Source organism: Phoca vitulina, unplaced genomic scaffold (assembly GCF_004348235.1).
Source record: "Phoca vitulina isolate PV1807 unplaced genomic scaffold, GSC_HSeal_1.0 scaffold11, whole genome shotgun sequence".
Taxonomy (NCBI): Eukaryota; Metazoa; Chordata; class Mammalia; order Carnivora; family Phocidae; genus Phoca; species Phoca vitulina.
Genome location: NW_022589714.1, coordinates 38,165,228 through 38,187,151, shown reverse-complemented (window position 1 = coordinate 38,187,151; position 21,924 = coordinate 38,165,228). Strand labels below are relative to the sequence as shown.

The 21,924-nt window shown below is 36.5% G+C and overlaps 1 protein-coding gene across 6 annotated transcripts in view; it reads right to left on the bottom strand.

Annotated features, from left to right (window-relative positions):
- The window catches only part of SUPT3H (SPT3 homolog, SAGA and STAGA complex component), a 542,786-nt gene that overhangs the window by 249,884 nt on the left and 270,978 nt on the right, over positions 1-21,924 (bottom strand). For all 6 annotated transcript variants that reach the window (XM_032409726.1, XM_032409727.1, XM_032409728.1 and 3 more), the window contains exon 3: positions 7,573-7,657. In XM_032409726.1, coding sequence (XP_032265617.1) covers positions 7,573-7,657 — 85 coding nt within the window. The remainder of the gene's footprint in view (positions 1-7,572; positions 7,658-21,924) is intronic.

Genomic DNA, 21,924 nt, shown 5'->3' with positions numbered 1-21,924 from the left:
TCCATGCTAGAAGAACTATTATCAACAAGATATGAGACTACAGGTGCTGTTGAAGATGTGGGGAAAAGCAACCCCTTGTGCACTGTTGGTAGGAAAGTAAATTGAGATAGCCACAATGGAAAACAGTATGAAAGTTCCTCAAAAAAAAAAAAAAAAAACCTGACACAAGAGCCATCAATCCTACTTCTGGGTGTATATCCAAAAGAAATAAAATCTTTGAAAAGATCTGCACCACAATATACACTGCAGCATTATTTACAATAGCCAAGACACAGAAACCACCCAAATGTGGATCATGGATGAATGGATAAAGAAAATGTGATTCATCTGTGCGTGTATACATGTAATGGACTATTATTTGGCCACACAAAAAAACCCCTGCAATTCCTCCTATTTGCAACAACATAAAATAAACCTTGAGAGCATTATGCTAAGTGAAATAAGTCAGAAAGAGAAGACATCTACTGTATGATCTTATTATATGCAGAATCTTAAAAAAAAAAACCAAAAACAACACCAAACTCATAGAAACAGAGAGTAGATTGGGGGCTGCCAGGGGCTTAGGGGTGGAAGAAATGGAACACTGTGGTTCAAAGGGTAAAATTTCCAAATATACAATGTCAGTTCTGAGGACCTAATGCACAGCACGATAAATACAGCTAATGATACTTTATTGTATACATGAAAGTTGCTAAGAGTGTAGATATTAAATATTTTCATCACTCATACAAAAAATGTTAAATATGTGGTGATGAATGTGTTTACTAAACCTAATGTGGTAATCATTTCACAATATAAATAGCAAATCATGTTATTGTACACCTTAAACTTACACGTTACATGTCAATTATATCTCAAAAAACATGGAAATGAAAGAATTAAAGAAAAAACTAGTCTTAAGAGTTAAATGTATAGAGAATTATAAGACAGGGCATAAAACACATATACACATAGACACACATATATTTTGTAATGGCTGCAAATATACAATGCTAAGAAAGGACTAACTTTAAAAACATTTCTCTATTATTCTTTTTATCTGAAGAACTCACTCTAATACATGCCTTAATATGGCAAAGAGAAAAAAGCAAGACCTTCCTCTAGTGAGGTATCTCATTCCACTTTACAATTACTGAGATTTGGACAGGGTCAGTCTCAGAAACACAGATCAAAATTATTATCCAAATAATGCATGGATTATTACATGTATATGTAATAAGAAGTTCCTTTATTATGAGGAAAGACCTAAACAAATTCTCCTTTATACTACTGCAATGACCATCATCAAATAACTTCTATATTTAACTTGAAACTTCTATATTTGAAATGAAAGAACAATATAAAAATGTGTCCATAATTCAAAAAGGGATATTATAGCCCAATAAGATACATTTTCACATAGTATAACAGAGAATACTATTATTAAAATGAAAAACATATCAGATTGACTAAATAGCTTAAAGATTACAGAAGAATCCGTGAAGTTAAAGATAAATCAGTAGAAACTACAAAGCCAAACAAAGTAACAACTAAACAGAGGGGAAGAATTTTTGAAAAAAAAAAATTAATTTAGAGGCTCTCAGAGATTTGTGAAACAATAACAAATGGTTCAGCACACATGTGATTGAAATCGAAGAATGAAAAACACAAACATAAAATAATGGCCAAAAACTTCTGCAAATTGGCAGAAAACATTAGTTTCCAGATCCAACAAGATCAGCAAACTTGCAAGCAGGATAACATGAAGAAAGTCCTCCATACATCAAACTTCTAAGATCCAACAATAAAGAGAAAATCTTGAAACAAGCCAGAGAATGACAACATGTTACAGATGGGAACAAATGAGTAAGAGCTGACCTGTCATCAGAAACTAATGTATGCTGAGAAACACTGGAGTGGCACATTTGCACAGCTAAAAGGAAAAGATTAGCAACTAGGATTCCACATACAGAAAAGATACACCTCAAGAAAAAAGGTGAAAATAGATACGTTCAGATGTAGAAACTAAAGATAATTCATCACTGGCACACCTGTACTATTAGAAATGTTAGTGTTTTCAGGCTGAAGGAAATTATTTAAATGGCAATTCATACCTATAAGAACAAATGATGAGCATGGAAAATGGTAAATATGTGGGTAAATGTAAAAGATTATACATACTTCCTACTATATATATATATATATATATATTTTAAAGATTTTATTAATTTATTTGACAGAGAGAGACACAACGAGAGAAGGAACATAAGCAGGGGAAGTGGGAGAGGGAGAAGCAGGCCTCCTGCCTAGCAGGGAGCCTGATGTGGGGCTCGATCCCAGGACCCTGGGATCATGACCTGAGCCGAAGGCAGACGCCCAACGACTGAGCCACCCAGGCACCCCTACTTCCTACTATATTTTAATTGCATTTAAAGGAAAAGTATAACACTGTGATGTGAAGATGACAGCATGTATAGATTTAATACACTAAATAGTAAATATCTGATCATTTTTTTAAGATAAAAGGACACAGAGACACAGGGACAAAGGAGAGAAGGCCACGTGAATATAGAGTTAGAGAAAAATAGCTGCCAACTGAAAATTCTATACCCAGTACTTTAAAACTTGTATTTCCTTCTAGTCTCCATGTCGTCTTTTTTTTTAAATTATTTTTTTTAATTTAAATTTCAGGTAGTTAACATACAGTACAGTATTGGTTTCTGAAGTAGAATTCAGTGATTCATCACTTACATATAACACCCAGTGCACTTCATAACAAGTGCTCTTCTTAATACCCATCACCCATCTAGCCCATCTGCCACCCACGTGCCTCCATCAACCCTCAGTTTGTTTCTATCATTCGGAGTCTCTTATGGCTTGTTTCTCTCTTTCCTTTTTTTCTTTTTCCCCTTCCCATATGTTCATCTAGTTTCTTTCTTAAATTTCACATGTGGGTGAGAGATCATATGGTATTTGTCTTTCTCTGACTGACTTATTTCACTTAGCGTAAAACATTGTAGCTCCATCCATGTCGTCGTTGCAAATGGCAAAATTTCCATTTTTGATGGCTGAGTAATATTCCATTGTGTGTGTGTGTGTGTGTGTGTGTGTATGTATATATATATATATATATATATATATATATATATACTACATCTTCTTTATCCATTCATCAGTCAATGGACATTTGGGCTCTCTCCATAGTTCGGCTATTGTTGATAATGCTGATAATACATCAGAGTGCATGTATCACTTTGAATCTGTATTTTTGTATCCTTTGGGTAAATACCTAGTAGTGCAATTGCTGGATCATAGGGTAGTTCTATTTTTAACATTTTGAGGAACCTGCATGCTGTTCTCCAGAGTGGCTGGACAAGTTTGCATTCCCACCAGCAGTGCAAGAGTGTTCCCCTTTCTCTGCATCCTCGCCAACACCTGTTGTTTCTTGTGTTGTTAATTTTTAGCCATCCTGACAAGTGTTAAGATGGTATTTCATCATGGTTTTGATTTGTATTTCCCTGATGATGAGTGATGTTGAGCACCTTCTCATGTGTTTGTTAGCCATCTGGAAGTCATTGTTGGAAAAGTGCCTATTCACGTCTTCTGTCCATTTCTTAACTAGGTTATTTGTTTTTATTTGGGTGTTGAGTTTGATAAGTTCTTGGTAGACTTTGGATACTAACCCTTTATCAGTTATGCCGTTTGCAAATATCTTCTCCCATTCTGTAGGCTGCCTTTTAGTTTTGTTGATTGTTTCCTTTGCTGTGCAGAAGCTTTTTATCTTGATGAAGTCCCAATAGTTCATTTTTGCTTTTGTTTCCCTTGCCTGAGGTGACATGTCTAATAAGAAGATACTATGGATGAGGTTCAAAGAGGTTTCTGCCTGTGTTCTCCTCTAGGATTTTGATGGTTTCCTGTCTCACATTTGGGTCTTTAATCCATTTTGAATTTATTTTTGTGTATGGTGTAAGAAAGTCATCCAGTTTCATTCTCCTGCATGTTGCTATACAGTTTTCCCAACACCATTTGTTCAAGAGACTTTTTTCCATTGGATATTCTTTCCAGCTTTGTCGAAGATTAGTTGACCATATAGTTGTGAGTCCATTTCTTGGTAGTCTACTCTAGTCTCTTGATCTGTGTGTCTGTTTTTGTGCCAGTACCATACTGTCTTGATGACTATAGCTTTGTAGTATAGCTTGAAATCCAGAATCGTGATGCCTCCAGTTTTGTTTTTGTTTTTTAGAATTGCTTTGACTATTTGGGGTCTTTTGTGGTTCCAGACAAATTTTAGGATTGTTTGTTCTAGCTCTGTAAAAAATGCTGGTGGTATTTTGATGTAAATATGTAGATTGCTTTGGGTAGCACATTTTATCAATGTTTGTTCTTCCAATCCATGAGCATGGAATGCTTTTCCATTTCTTTGTGTCCTCTTCAATTTCTTTCATAAGTGTTCCATAGTTTTCAGAGTACAGATCTTTTACTTCTTTAGTTAGATTTATTCCTAGGTATCTTATTATTTTGGTGCAACTGCAAATGAGATCAATTCCTTGATTTCTTTTTCTGATACTTCGTTTATTGTTATATAGAAGTGCAACAGATTTCTTGATTTTATATCCTGTGACTTTGCTGAATTCATGTATGAGTTCTAGCAATTTTTTGGTGGAGTCTTTCAGGTTTTCTACAGAGTATTATGTCATCTACAAATAGTGAAAGTTTGACTTCGCTTGCCAATGCAGCAAGGGAATAAAGGTCCTTAACTTACAGGGGAAGACAGGTTCACAGAAGATTTGTCCACAGAGACTTGGCAAGCCAGACAGGAGTGGAAGGAAATATTCAAAGTGCTGATTGGGAAAAATATGCAGTCAAGAATTCTTTATTCAGCGAGGCTGTCATTCAAAATAGAAAGAGAGATAAAGAGTTCCCCAAACATAAACTAAAGGAGTTCATGACCACTAAACCAGCCCTGCAAGAAATTTTAATGGGGACTGTGAGTGGAGACAAAATGACCAAAAGCAACAAAGACTAGAAAGGGCCAGAAAACAAAACCAGAAATACCAACTCAACAGGTAACACAATGGCACTAAATTCATATCTCTCAATAATCACTCTGAATGTAAATGTGCCAATCAAAAGATATAGGGTATGAGAATGGATAAAAAAACACAATCCATCTATATGCTGACTACAAGAGGCTCATTTTAGACCTAGTCTCCATGTTTTCTAATGAAAATTCTGCTGTCTTTCAAGTCATTGTTTCCTTATGGTAATGAATCTGGGTGCTTTTAGGATTTATGTCTTTTGTATTCAGCAGTTTAACATGCATTTCTTTGGGTTTACCCTGCTTGGAGTTGGCTCAGCTCCTTGAATCTGTAGATTTATGTATTTCAGTTTCAGATGTTTCATTTGTAGTAGTAACAAAGAACAAATACATAGGAATAAATGTAATAAATATGTGAAGCCTATAGAAAAAAATGTTAAAACACTCATGAAAGACACAAAAGTGGTTTTCAAAAAAGGTAAAGACATTCCCTATTCTTAGATGGGAGTCAACATTCTTAAGATGCAGTTCTCTCTAAACTGATTTATGAATTCATGAAATCTCAATAAAGACACCAAAAAGCTATTTTATGGAGCTAGGAAAATTTAATACTAACATTTATATAAAAAAATAAACATACAAGAATAACCAGGAACACACAGAAAGAAAAATTACAAGGAGTCTAGTTGTAATAATCTTTAAAATACACCATAAAACCTATGTAATTTAAAATGTATTATCACATGCATAGAAAAATAAGACACTGGTCATAAATATAAAATCATAAATAAATACCAAATATGCTTATTTAGTATATGATAAAGGAGGCATCTCAGATCATTAGGGAAAGTGTGGACTTTTTAATAAATGATGATGGTATAACTGGGTAGTCATTTGGATAAAGATAAAATTAGATACACATCTCACATGATAACAAGAATAAGCTACAAATGGATTAAGGACCTAAATGTTAAAAAGGAAACCATACAAGTCTCAGAAGGCAACATGGGTGAATTCCTCTTCAAATTCAGCATAAGGTAAGACTTTCTAACTATGTTTCAAAATTCTAAGACAATAAAAGGTTGATATATTTGGCTCTGTTGAAATTAAAATATTTGTATGTCTAAAAAAAAGTCATAAAATCAAAGTCAAAAGATAACTCACACACTGAAAGAATATATTTGTATCATATACTACAAAGGATTGATATCTCTAATATATATGGGACACAGGATCAAAAACCTGATGGACAAATGGGAAAAGGACATGACAGTGTTCCTAATGGCCAACACTATAACAACTTAAGCAACACAAATATATAATGATATTACTGCACAATGATCTTAAGAATAAAATTTAAATATACATTAGTCCATACAAATATACATTAAAAATTGAATAAATAAATGGTGATAGAGGATAGATAATCCTTTAAGAATAATTGCAATTAAAAAATATAAAAGGAAAGCAGGAAACAGAACACCACCATTAGGCAAATACCAACAGTCATAACGGTCTCAGACAAGATCCACTGATGAATGGTAAAATAAATAGGTACAAATTTTTAGAGAAGGAAAATATTTGCAGAGTCACAAAATACCTCCCCCAAGATATTTATTACAAAATGAAGAAACTTGTAACTTCATTATAGCGAAAAAATTCAGTGTATATACCACCTTAATCAATTTATCAAGGTTAAAATCACAAAAAAACCATCAAGAACATGACCATGTTGATGTAACACACTGAGAAGGACTCATTACTTCTGTGGTATTCTTGGCAAAAATGCACAGCCACGTTCTAATCATAAGAAAATATCAGACAGATTGAAAAAGGAAGAGCGTCCTATAAAACAACTGTCTGGTATGTTTAAAAAGGTGTCAAGGCCATGAAACAAGGAAAGATGGAGGAATTATCCTAGAAAGGGGCCGACTACAAAGACAAGATGGCTAATTATGAATTGTTACCCCAGACTAGATACTGGGACAGGAAAGGAACATTAAAAAGAAAACTGATGGAAATTGAATAAGGTTGGTAATTTCATTAAAAATATTATACCAACGTTATTTCCTGATTTTGATAATTGTACTGTGGTTACATAAGAGGTTAACAGAGGAAGATGAAAGGTATCTGAGCATTCTATGTACTATTTGTGCAGTTCTTCTATAAGTCTAAAGTGAAATACAGAAAAGTTTTGAAAAGCAATTTAGAAAAACTGTACTAATGCAGTGATAGAAAACAATTCAGTGTTACCAGGGAGTCAGGGAAGGGGGGAAAGGACTAACTACCCGGGGGCACAAGAGAACTTTTTTGGATGATGAAAATGTTCTATACCGTGATTGTGTTCAGAGTCACAGGACAGTATTCAGTTGTCAAAACTCACTGAATTATGTACTTAGAGCAGTAAAATTTTGTTTTATGTAAATTACACCTCAATCCAGCAGACAAAATAAAGAATTTCAAATGTAAATACAATCTTTAAAAACAAGTGTTGGGTTGCAATCCCAATATAAGCAGAATGGAGAAACATCAAATAAGATTATATGTGCTCTTACCAGATTAATTAACTGTGTGTGTACCACGTCTTCTACCAAAACTGCTGTTTCATGTAGAGGCCTCCTAGCATCACCTAAAGAAAACCTGCCAAAAAAAAAAAAAAAAAAAATTTAGCATACCAATATTAAAAACTAACAAAGGCAAAAAGTGAAAGATATTGATTATCATAATCTGTTAATAAAGTATAACTTGTTCTCTCAAATATCCAGAGTGATGTACAATTTTCTATGGACAAAGAATTGCATCTCTCCCACACAAGCTACAACTTCCAAAGAAAATGCAGTGTTAGCTATGCTATTTCTTGATCTGTGCAGTCATTTTTAAGGGCATTTACTATTTCAAATAGAAAATATTAACAACTACTTCATAACATTGGCCACTAGAAAATCATGTTACCATACCCAAAGTACTAATAAAGTAACATACGAATAGCCATTTAGAACATTATAAAAGCATGCAATGTAATTAAGCAAGTAATGTAGTTAAAATGAAAAGTTGCTTAGAAAAATTTATATAAATGCCACAATTTATCATTTCTAATTATATACAACAGATTGTCAAGAATGGATTATTAAAAGTACTTAAAAGTACTTTTCTCAACTTTCATATGGTGGACCAGATATGCAGAGAATCCCTTCCTGGTAAAGGACGTTTGAAAATGAACAATACTATATTAACAAATTACATTTAAAGTTTGTTTTAACCATCAGTGTAGGAGATAGAAGGCTGAGAAGATGAGAAAACACAGTTCCACTGGATACAGAGCCCTGGAGCAAAAATTTATTCTGAAGGCATCTAATTACTCATAGTAGCCAATAATCTGGATTTCATCTGGCATTGTATTCAAGATATAGCAAAGAATGCTGGGACCCAAGCAAGGCAGGAGATCAGTTTGAGGAACCAAATATGAAGTCAGTGATGACTTGTGTGTGAAAGCACTTTGGCTATCTTGCCTGAGGCTATGGGTGAAAGAACAAAAAATGTAATGCTGGCATGAGGATAGACAAATGGAATAGAATAGAGAGCCCAGAAATAAAACTTTGCATTATGTACAACTGATTTTCAATAAGGGTACCAGGAACAACCAATTTGGAAGGGACAGTCTTTTCAACAACTGATGCAGGGAAACAAGATATCCACATGCAAAAGAATGAAGCTGGATTCTTACCTTGTACCATATAAAAAAATAAACTCAAAATAGATCAAAGACCTAAATTAAAAAAGCTAAAACTATAAACCTCTTAAAATAAAACCAGGAAATCTTCATGACCTTGAATTTGGCAAGGGTTTCTTAACTAGGACACCAAAATAACAGGCAACAAAAGAAAAAATAAATAAATTGGAATTCATCACAATTACAAACCTTTATACATCAAAGGACAAGACAGTGAAAAGAAAACCCACTTAATAGGAAAATATTTGAAAATAATATATCAGATGAATTACCAGAATATATTTATAAACTCTTATAACATAACGATAAAGAAAAAAAATCCCAATTTTAAAATGGGCAATAGGCTTGAATAGATATGTCTCCAATGAAAATATACAAATAGCCAATAGCAAATGAAAACATCCTCATATCATCAGTCATTAGACAAATACGAATCAAAACCACATTGAGATGCTACTTCAAACTCAGAAGAATGGCTATTGTCAACAAAATGGAAAGTGCTGGCTAGGATACAGAGAAACTGGAAACACTGTACATTGCTAGAGAAAATTCAAAATGGTATAGCCACAGTGGAAAAACAGTTGGGTGGTTCTGGAAAATGTCAAACACAGAATGAGCTTTTGACCTGGCAATTCCACTCATGGGTATATATCTCCAAAGAAATGAAAATTGAAAACAGGGATTCAAACAGGTATGTGTACACCAATGATCATAGCTACATTACTCAGAATTGTCAAAAGGTAGAAACAACCCAAATCTCCACTAACGAATGAATAAACAAAATATACACATATAACTAAATATTATTCAGCAACAAAAAGGAAAGAAGTTCTGATACATGCTCCTACATGAATGAACTTTAAAAACAGTATGCTAACTAAAGCCAGACAAAAATGACAAATATTGTATGCTGCCACCTATATGAGTTATCTGTAATAAGAAAATTCATAGAGACAGGAAGTAGAAAAAAGGACACAAGGGGATTGGAGAGTTTTTGCTTAATGTGTAGAGAGTTTGTCTGGGATGATAAGAACTTCTAAACAATAAATAGCGATGATGATAGCACAGCATTTTGAATGTATTTCATGCCAGGGAATTGTACAGTTAAAAATAAGTAAGTGGTAAATTTTAAGTTATGTATGTTTTACCACAATAATTAATATGGATGAAAAAAAATTAACCAGACTAGATTCAGCTATAAAGGTAATTAGGGTTCAGAACAGCAGATCTGAGGAAATTACCCATAACACATCATGGGTAATAACAAAATATCATGATCAATGTTATGCCAAATATGTTGATACTGTGGTGAAATGGATAAATTTCTAAAAAAAAAAAAAATACAAATGCCCAAAGCTGACTCAAAAAGAAATAAAAAACCTGAATAGTTTTATAAATTTTAAAGAAATTAAATCAGCAGTAAAAAATCAAAGTCCAAACAAAACCCAAGCAAACGTACCTCATCTGTAATTTTGTATCAAACATGCAAAGAATAGATTATTCTAATTTGATAGAACTTTTTTTTTTTTTTTTTTAAGATTTTATTTATTTATTTGACATAGAGACAGCGAGAGTGGGAACACAAGCAGGGGGAGTGGGAAAGGGAGAAGCAGGCTTCCCGCCGAGCAGGGAGCCCGATGCGGGGCTCAATCCCAGGACCCTGGGATCATGACCTGAGCCAAAGGCAGACGCTTAACGACTGAGCCATCCAGGTGCCCCTAATTTGATAGAACTTTTAAAGAGAATACAAAAAGATATATACTCCCTAATTCATTTATTTAGGCTAGTATAACCTGGGTTTCAAAACTAGAAAAACAGTGAAAAAAAGTAAAATTACACATAAGTTTTACTCATGTACATAAACAGAAAAAAAAAAAAACCATAATTAAAAGGCTTGAATAAAACAAAAGGTAGAATGAGGGGGAGTTTACTTTCCCTCCTACCCTTCTCCTATGACCTCATGGGAGCTCCCTATGATCAACTAACAGAAAAAGAGAAGCCTCAGGCCCTGGTTTACATATGGTCCTGCATGATATGCAGGCACCACCCAAAAGTGAACAGGCTGGAGCACTGCAGTCCCCTTCTGGAACATCACTCAAAGACAGTGGTGAAGGAAAATCCTCCCAATGGGAAGAACTTTTAGCAGTGCATCTAGTTGTTTATTTTATTCGAAAGGGCAAATGGTCAGATTTGCAATTATATACTGATTCATGGGCTATGGTCAATGGTTGGCTGAAAAAATGGTAAGGAACATGATTAGAAAATTGATGAGAAGGAAATTTGGGGAAGAGGTAGGTGGACAGATTTCTCTGAACGAGAAAAAAAAGGTGAGGATATTTGGATCCCGTGTGAATACTCAGGGGCAACCTCAGCAAAGGAGAATTTTAATAATCAAGTGGATACTATCAGTTTTTTCACCCAATCACCCTGTCATCATTCAATGGGGCTCATGAACAAAGTGGTCATGGTGGGAGGGATGGAGGATATGCAAGGCCCAGTAACATGGAATTCCACTAATCAATGCCATCATTGTTACAGCTCCTGCTGAGTGCCCATCTGTCAGCTGCGAAGATGAACACTGAGTTTCTAAACTGGCACCATTCCCCAGGGTGATCAGCCATCTTCCTTGCAAATGGTTGATTACATTAGACCACTCCCATCACGAAAATGAAAGGGTATGGTTCTTACTAGAATAGACATTTACTCTGGATACGCATTTGCTGTCCCCACATGCAATGTCACTGCCAAAACTACCATCTGTGGACTTACAAAATGCCTTATCTGTTGTCATGGTACTCCATACAGCATTGTTTGTGATAAAAAAAAAACCTCACTTCATAGCAAAGGAAGTGGTGCACTGGGTCCATGCTCAAAGAATTCACAAGCACTAGTCTTAACATGTTTCCCACCATTATGAAGTAGCTGATTTGACAGAATGGTGGGAATGGCTTTTGAAAATCCAGTTACAGTGCCAACTAGGTGGCAATACCTTGTAGAGCTGGGGCAAGGTTTTCCAGAACACTTATACATCCTGTGAATCAACAACCAATATATGGTGCTGTTTCTTCCACAAGTAGGATTCACAAATCCAGGAATCAAGGGGTGGAATGGTAGTGGCAGCACTCATTATTACCCCTAAAGACCCACTAGCAAAATTTTTGCTTCCAGTTCCCATGACCTTATGATTTGCTGGCCTCGAAGTCTTTTCCAGAGGGAGGAATGCTTTCACATTTATTCCACTGACACAACAATTATTCCATTGAAATGAAATCTTAAGACTGCTGCTCAGTCACTTTGGATTCCTCATGCTTCTGAGTCAACAAGCAAAGAGGGAGTTACTGTGCTAGCTGGGGTGAGTGATGTTGACTACCAAGTGGAGACTGGACTGGTTTGCCACAGTGGAGGTAAGGAAGAGTATGTCTGGAATACAGGAGATCCCTGAGGCCACCTCTTAGTAGTACCATGCCCTGTTATTAAAACCAATGGAAAATTACAACAACCCAAACCAGGAAAGGCTATTAATGGCCAGATCCTTCAGGAATGAAGGTTTGGGTCATTCCACCAGGCGAAAAGCCACAACCAGCTGAGGTGCTTGCTGAAGGCAAAGGGAATACAGAATGGATAGTAGAAAAAGGTAGTTACTAATACCAGCTATTCACATTACCAGTAACAAAAACAGGACTGTAATCATTATATTTCCTCCTTGTTTTGTTATAAATATGTTTGTGTGTGTGTGATTATTGGGCAAATACTGTTGTTTCCTTCCCTTCCTTATTCCCTTATCATGTAACGTAAGATGTATTGGATTAATAGCATAATATTTAATTATTATGTTTACATCATAGTAGTTAACTTAGGGATATTAACATCACTCAAAGAATTAACCTCATCTTCTGGGAAATGTATTAACACATTTTCAGTTGTACACTGGATAATTGTATCAAGTTAGGCAAAATTATGACCCTGTTATTGTCTTTATTTGGAGATTAAGAATAGTTTAAGGGGATGTATATGGGTGTCAAGGTGACATGGGGTAGTGGTTAATTTTATGTCTTAACCTGACTGGGCTAGGGGTGCCCAAATATTTGGTTAAACATTAAACTGGACATGTCTGTGAAAGTAATTCTGAATGAGATTAATTGCCTGAGGCAAACTGCCCTCTCCAACATGCGTGGGCTTCATCCAACCTGTTGAAGGCCTGAAAAGAACAAAAGGCAGTGTAAGGGAGAAACACTCCTTCTGCCTATATTCAAACTGGGACATCAGTCTTTGAACTGACTGGGACTTACACGATCAGCTCTACCGCTTCTCAGGTTTTCATACTGTTTACTCCCCTGTCTCCATTTTGGTTTTTGAATTTCACAATGTACATCTTTTTACTTTGTGTATCATTAACAAATTATTGTAGTTGTCCGTATTTTTACTACTTTTTTAGCCTTCATACTAGATGTATGAATGATTTACTCACCACCATTGAAACATTTGAGTACTATGAATTTAACTGGTGGGATTTGTACTTTTATATGTTTTCCAGTTACTAATTAGTATTCTTTCATTTCAGTTTGAAAAAGTCCCTTGAACATTTCTTATAAGGCTAGTCTAGTGGTTATGAACTCCTTTGCTTGTCTCGAAAACTCTATTTCTCCTTCAATTCCTAAGGACAACTTTGCCAGGTCAACTATTCTTGGTTGCCAATTGCTTTCTTTCAGCACTTGGAATATATCATGCCACTCCCTTTAGACCTGCAAAGTTTCTGCTGAAAAAATTTGCTAACAGTCTTGTGGGGGTTCCTTCATATGTAACAAGTTGATTTGTGGCTTTTAAGATTCTTCCCTTGTCTTTAACCTTTGACAATTTAATTATAATGTGTCTCAGTGTGGGTGTCTGGATTCATCTGATTTGGAACTCTGTGGGCATCCTGAATCTGTTTCTTTCCCTTGGTTATGAAAATTTTCAGCCATTATTTCTTCAAATAAGCTTTTTACCCTCTCTCTCTCTCTTCCTCTCTGGTACCTTTATAATGCAAATATTAGTCTGATTGATGGTATCTTCACTTAAAATATCTTTACTCTTTTTTTTTTTATTCTTTTTGCCCCTCTGATTGCATGAATTCCACTGTTCTGTCTTCAAGTTCACTGATGCTTTCTTAGGCTTCATCTAGTCTGCTGTTAAACCCCTCTACTGAAATTTTCAGTTCAGTTATTATATTCTTCAACTCTATGATCTCTGCTTGGGGGTATTTTTTAATATTTTCTATCTCTTTGTTAAAATTCTCACTTTATTAATGCTTTGTTCTCTTGATTTCAGTGTGCATCTTTATGACCATTACTTTGAATTATTTATCAGGTAAACCACTTACCTCAGTTTCTTGAGTTTTATCTTATAATTTTGGTAAGAACATCTCTTTCTCGTTCCCCATTTCCCTTCATTCTCTGTGTTGATTTCTCTGTGTGCGTTACATAAAATAGCCACCTCCCCAGTCTGGACTGATAGTCTTGTATGGGAGATGAACCTTATCATTCAGCCCTAGTTCTTGGCTGTCTCTCTAAATTTAACCTTCTTTGTTCTTACAGACTCCTAGGTAACTTAGGTACGCCAAGAACTATCAGTGTCCCACAAGGAGAAGGTCTCAGTCAGCACACTGATTTAGGCTGATTGGAAGCTGGACCCCAAGGCAGTATATTTTAAAGTATTCAAACAGGCTTCCCTTAGGGAATGACTAGTAGATGGGTGTTTCTCTCTGTTCCCTCTGTGCTGAGCCCTGGGGTGATAGTTGGTTGAGAAGTGTTTCTTTGCTTGCTACAGTCCCATGGGAACTGTAACTCAAGATCTGTTGGCCACCACTACCAGCTCAAGAGATGTGTCCCTTGGGTGGCAGCCACAAAATCCAGGTGACCAAACATGTGCAAAAGCTCTTTTCAGGGTGATACTCTTGAATTAGATCTGGTCAGAGGGAGAATGCACAGGCCTCCCGGTCTGTGGGGAGGTTCACAATCAGCCCCTAGATATGTGCCAAATTAGAAACTTGACCCTTAATCAGTAGTTTTTATGATATGCAAATAAGGCCTCTTAACAGGGAGGACTGGAAATGGGCATTTCTAACTGCTATCTCTGTGCTGAGCCCTGGGAGAAAATTCAATTAAAAACTTAATTTTGGGGGACCCAGAAATGAAAGCTCCACTGGCCACTACAGCCAGTGTGTCCTCTAGATGGCAGTCACAAAAGCTGGATCACTAGATTTGTGCATAAGCTCCTTTCATGGAGATACTGGTGAACCACAGTGGTAATGTGCTAAGATTGCAGACATGTGCTAAATGAGAAGCCTGACTTTCAGGCTGCAGGTTTTGTTCCCCCATTTTTATTGAGAAATAACTGACATACATCACTGTATAAGTTTAAGGTTGTACAGCATGATGGTTTGATTTACATGTATTGTGAAATGATTACCGCAGTAGGTTTAGTTAACATCCATCATCTCATATAGATACAAAAGAGAAAATAAATAAAAATTTCTTTGTGATGAGAACTTTTAGAATCTACTCTTAACAACTTTCTTATATAACACACAGCAGTGCTAACTATAGTCATCATGTTGTACATTACATCCCTAGTACTTATCTTATAACTGGAAGTCTGTACCATATGACCATCTTCCTCCAATTCCCCCTCCCCAACCACCTACCTCTGGCACCTATAAATCTGATCCCTTTTTCTATGAGTTTCGTGGGGTTTTTTGTTTGTTTTTGTTTCTGCTTTAGATTCCACATATGAGTGAGATCATATAATATTTGTCTTTCTCTATCTGACTTATTTCACTTAGCATTATGTAGTCTAGGTCCATTCATGTTGTCAGAAATGGTAGGATTTCCTCATTTTTTATGGTTGAATAATATTCCGATGTTTGTGTGTATACATATACATATGTGTGTGTGTGTATCTTTATTCATTCACCCATTGATGGACAGTTCAGTTGTTTCCATATCTCAGCAATTTTACATAATGCTGCTATGAACATGGGGGTGCAGATATTTTTTCAAGTTAGTGTTTCTGTTTCCTCTGGATATATATCCCTAGGTGGAACTGCTGAATCATATGGTATTTCCGTTTTTAATTTTTTGAGGAACATCCATACTGTTTTCCATAGTGGCTGTAACAATTTGCAATCCCATCAACAGTGCATGAGGGTTCATGTTTCTCCACAGCCACACAAGCATTTGTTATGTCTTTTTGATGATGGCCATTCTAACAGGCAGGAGGTGATATCTCATAGCTTTTATTTGCATTTCCCTGATGACTAGTGAGCATCTTTTCATGCACCTGTGGGTCATCTGTATATCTTCTTTCGATAAATGTCTATTCAAGTCCTTTGCCCACTTAATGTAATATTTGTTTTCTGGATATTGAGTTGTATGAGTTCTTTATATATTTTGGATAGTAACCCCTTATTAGATACAAGATTTGCAAATTTTTTTTTTCCCATTGCACAGGTTGTCATTTCCTTTGCCATGCAGAAGCCTTTTAGTTTGATATAGTCCAAACTGTTTATTTTTTTACTTTAACTGTCTTTGGTTTAGGTGTGATTTCCAAAAAATCATTACCAAGATGCATGTCAAAAAGCTCTTCTCCTGTTTTCTTCTAGGAGTTTCAGATCTTGCATTTAAGTCCATAATCCATTTTGACATAATTTTTGTGAGTGGTGTAAGACAGGGGTCAAGTTTCATTGTTTTACATGTGTATATCCAATTTTCCCAGAACCATTTATTGAGGAGACTGTCTTTTTTTTTTGAGTATTCTTGGCTCCCTTGTCAAATATTAGTTGGCCATATATGCTTGGCTGCAGGCTGCAGCTTTTAAGAATGCAAATAGGTGAGAGGCTGCTGGAAAGATGGCAGAGTAGGAGGACCCTGGGCTCACCTCTTGCTGTGTGGCCACCTAGAGAACACTTACATTGGCATAAATACCCCAGAAAGCAACCCGAAAACTAGCAGAACAGACTCTCCGCAGCCCAACATAGACAAGAGGCCACAGAAAAGCAGATCCACCCCCACCGACTGCTTCTGGCAAGATCCCATCAAAGCGGTGCCACAAGCCTGGCAGTGTGCGTACAGCCCAGACAAGGGCCAGCACCACTCCAAAGTGAGTCCTGCTCCAGGGAGAGGGAAAGATAACCACATACCAGTCTGACTGTGACCCCAGCAGTGGGCTGGGGGCAGGCAGTTGGTCTGACTGCAGGCCCTACCGACCAACAAAAGCTTCTCAGGGGACATCACAGGGAAAGTGCCACAGTTTGGTACTACTTCATCTCTGGTAAATACCTGGTCTGACACAACTCAAGCCCAGGGTAGCCCTGGACTGGCTCACTAACACCACAGGCACCAGACTCTGCCCACGACAGGCAGAGAGCCATCACAGGCTGGACTGAAGGCAAACACAGCTCTACCACAATGGAAGGACACCTCTGTAGCAACACACATAGGAGACACCCCTGAAGCACCATTTTCTGGTGAAAAGGAGACACAGCACTGCGGGGCACTACAGGACTTCTTCTACATAAAGCCACTATTTTCAAGTGCGGGAGACGTAGCTGACTTTCAGAAATAGACACGAAATAGACAAAATGGGGAGACAGAGGAATATGTCCCAAATGAAAGAGTGGAACAAAATCAGAGCAAGAGACCTAAACAAAATGGAGATAAGTAATATGTCTGATAGCAAATTTAAAGTAATGCTCATAAAAATACTTGCTAGAATTGAGAAAGGAGTGCAGGACCTCCATGAGACCCTCCGCCAAGAGATAGGAGACGTAAAAAAGAACCAATTAGAGATACTGGACCACTAAATGGTAATAAAAATAGACCACCTGGAATAAATAGCAAACAAGAGGAAGTAGAAGAATGGATCAGCAACCTGGAGGACAGAGTAATGGAAAGGAATCAAGCTGAGCAGATGAGAGGGGAAAAAAATACCCCAAATGAGAAGAGACCCAGGGAAGTCAGCAACACTGTCAAGCATAACAGTCCAGTTGTATGATAGGGATCCCAGAAGGAGAAGAGTGAGAAAAGGGTGCAGAAGATTTTTCTGAAGAAATAATAGCTGAAAACCTGCTGAATCTGGGGAAGAAAAGAGAAATCCAGATCCAGGAGGCACAGAGAGCCCCCAACAAAAGCAACCCAAAGAGGTCTGCACCAAGACACAACATAAATAAGATGGCCAAAAGTAGTGATAAAGAGAGAATTTTAAACACGGCAAGAGAAAGGAAAGCAGTTACATACAAGGGAAACCCCATAAGGCTATCAGTGGGTTTTTCAGCAGAAACTTTGCAGGCCAGAAGAGAGCAGCATGATAAATTCAAAGTGCTAAAAGGAAAAAATCTACAGCCAAGAATATTCTATCCAGCAAGGCTTTCATTCAGAATAGAAGGAGAGAAAGAGTTTCCCAGAAAAACAAAACCAGCCACATCCCTGTTACACACGATGCCATCGGCATGCGGGTCCCAAATTCACAGTCCAGCCACCCTCCTGCCCAAGTCAGCATGCACAGCCTGCCACCTGCTCAATGCCAAGTCAACACGCCTTCACCTCAGATTGACAAGGACTCAAACTGACACTCTTCCCCTCAAATTCCAGCCCCTGTACTCAAGTTTGTGCACAAAAGTGGGCATAATTATAACAGCAGAATGAAGCAGCCCAAACAGTGACACTAATTCTGTGGAATATATAATGGATAAAAGGAGTGTGCTAGGCTGAGAACATCTCCAACAAACACATCAAAGCACAATACATACAGCATGATTCTGGTTCCTAAAAGAAACAAACCCAGGAAAAATAAAGAAAGACGAAATCAGAGAGGGAGAAAACCATAAGAGACTCTTAATCATAGGAAACAAGGTTGCTGGAGGGTAGGGGGTAGGGGGATGGGGTACCTGGGTGATGGGCATTAAGGAGGGCACTTACAGTGTTGTAATGAGCACTGGGTGTTATAAGCAACTGATGTATCACTGAACTCTACCTCTGAAACTAATAATACATTACAATAATTAATTGAATTTAGATTTTAAAAAAAGGAACCCCCCCCCCCCAAGAATGCAAATAGGCACCTTTCAGGGAAAGGGTGTGAGACAGGCATTTCTGTCTGCTGCTGCTGAGTTGAGCCCTGGAGGCAGAGCCAAGGCGAGTCCTTGGGGAGTCCTGGCAACCCAGTTATGAACTGTTCCTTTTTTGCTATCATCTTGTGGACAAAACCCCACTGGCTTTCAGAGTTAGTTGTTGTGGGAGCCCATCCCTCCGGTGGAAGTATTAAAAGTTGGGGCACTGGATACTGGGTCCAAATCCTGTGCTCCGCAGGGAGAAGCCAGTTCTGAGTCCCTGCCTGACTGTATGTCACAGTGCCAAGACGGGGTTTATGGCAAGGATGTCTCACCCATTCCGGCCTGTTTCAAACAGATTTTTTTTTTCTCATTTGCTTGGTATATAGGAGTTGCTCAGCTAGTTTCTGGATTTTGTTCAAAGGGAATTTTTCTGTGTATAGTTGCAGATTTGGTGTGTTCGTGGAAGGAGGTAAGTTCAGGAGGCTCCTATGCCACCACCCTGGACTGGAATCTTGGAATTCTCAGGCTTTCTACTGAAACTAGAATTTATACCACTTGCTTTCCTGGATCTCATGCCTTTGGACTCAGACTGTAACTTATATCATCAGCTCTCCTGCTCCTCAGCTATTTGGACTTGGACTGGAACTATATACCATTGGCACTCCTGGGTCTCCAGCTTTGTGACTACAGATCTTAGGACTTCTCAGCTTCCATAATTGTATAGCAAATTCCTTATAAATCACTTTCATACACATATATGCAAAAACACATACAGTTACCCTACTGGTTCTATTTTTCTGGAAACAGGAAAATATGCCCAGGAAAACAAGAGTGGAACATGTATCTATTAATGATAATAATTACTACTTAAAATATGAAGAGAAAAATTTTATGATCATCTCAATAGATAGGAAAATCACTCAACAACACTCATGATGAAAATTTTAGTGAACTTGACTTACAGGCATTTTCTTTCATCTGACTAAGAGAATCTACCAAAAACCATATAGGAAACAATATACTCAGACACATTCATACTCTTCAAAATTCACACCAGTATAAGGACTCCTACTATCCCACTTTCATACAGGTATCACATGCTTTTCAAATTTCACATTACACCACTTTGCTTGTACAAAAGATCTACATTAGTACCTGTTTTTGCTAATTTAGAGATATCCAAAGAGGATATTTGAGTTTATGACAAAAGATGAAAAGTAAAACTCATGTTCAGCATTTGGTTTACAACAAGCTGTTATAGAAGCAGGGCGCATCCCAAACAGTGAGAGTAGCACCATGAAGCTCCTTTCCCGGGAACTACACTCAGCATCTCAGCATCAGGCTGCCATAGCTTAGAACTGTGTCTATAAGCATGTGCTTTATTTTGACTTATTTTGTATATTCATTAGTAAGATGTGTTCAAAGGTATTAGAAAAGCCTAAGTGAGGTTATTTTTCGGGCCTGGGAACACTTACAAAGTTTTCCATATAAATTAATGGTAATTATGTCTCACTCTATGCCACTTTGGCTTAGGAAGTTTTCAGAGGAACACTCTACTTTTGGATGGGTGGGGGGGGACTTATAATACTTAAGATTGTAGCCAGAACATTAAGACAAGAAAAGGTTTAAACTACATAAAGAGTGAAAAAGAATAAACTAAAACCACTCTTATTCACATATAATCTGAGTATCTACACAGAAAATCAAAAATATTTGGGAAACAAACTATTTGAGTTAATAAAGGAAGTTATTAGCATGTTTTTCAAATATAAGATCAATCCACAAATATCATCATCAACACAAAGGCAGAATGAACTCATAAAAACAGACAGCAGAGTGGTGTTTATAGGAGTCAAAAGTGAGGGAAATGGGAAGATGTTGCTTAACGGGTACAAACTTCTAGTTATAAGATGAATAAGTTCTAAGGATGTAATGTACACCATGGTGATTATAGTTAATAATATTGTATTTTACACTCGAAAGTTGCTAAGAGAGTAATTTTTAAATGTTCTCACCACAAAAAAGAAATGGTAATTATGTGACGTAATGGAGGTGTTAGCTAAAGCTATGGTGGTAATCATTTTGCAATAATTAGTGTATCAAATCAACATGTTGTGTCCCTCAAACTTACACAGTAATGTATGTCAATTATATCTCAATAAAGCTACGGAAAAAAGCAAAGGCAGAAAATGCAATTAAAAAGAAATAAAAATCAGTTCTAAACTTTTTATGAAGGAGCCAAGAGCCAAGAATAATCAAGACACTTTTAAAGTGGAAGGATATGTCCTACCTGACTAATTATAAAGCTACAGAATTAAGATAGTGTGTTACTGGTACAAGGACAAACAAACCAACAAAACAGAATGGGAGTTAAAAAGCCCACATTAGAAAGTAAGCTCCACAATGCAAAAATCTTGTTATGTTCACTGATACATATTCAGTATTAAATTCTTTGGAATGCCTGAACAAAGTTTCCCTTCCATTGTTTAAATTATTTAAAATCTCACTAGAGAAAAAGTACAAAGTTATCAAAGTGAAATAATTGACTCAAAGATAAACAAATTCAATTCACATCTCTAATAAAAAGAACACTTTAAAAATACTTCTTGTATTAATGTACATAAAACATACAAATAATTATCAAATTTTACCTCAAAAAAAGTTAAATTTTTTCTACTTAAAATGGTGATTAGCATAAACATGTAAACTACCTAAAACATGTCAAGTATCTAAAACTAAGGATGGAGTTTGATGAGTATACTATTTTAATTTTCAAGATTGTTAGTACCTCAGCTTTAATTCCACAGTTTTTCTCACATTACTTCTGCCAATTTTTTTCCCACACACAGAAAGCTAGACATTGTCCTAGTGATTTTTGGAAAACAAAATGAAAACCACTATATCTAGCCACAGTCACTTCCTTTTTCCTCTGTAATGTATATAATATTTTTAAGTCACTTAAGGACAAAATCCAAGTAACTGACACTTATAAAAATCTTTTTTTTTTTTTTCCATTAAAGACCTACCTTACTATTTACTGATGCCTTGACTGACTTGTCCTGGGTCTAGTTCCAACAAATAGAGCCTGAT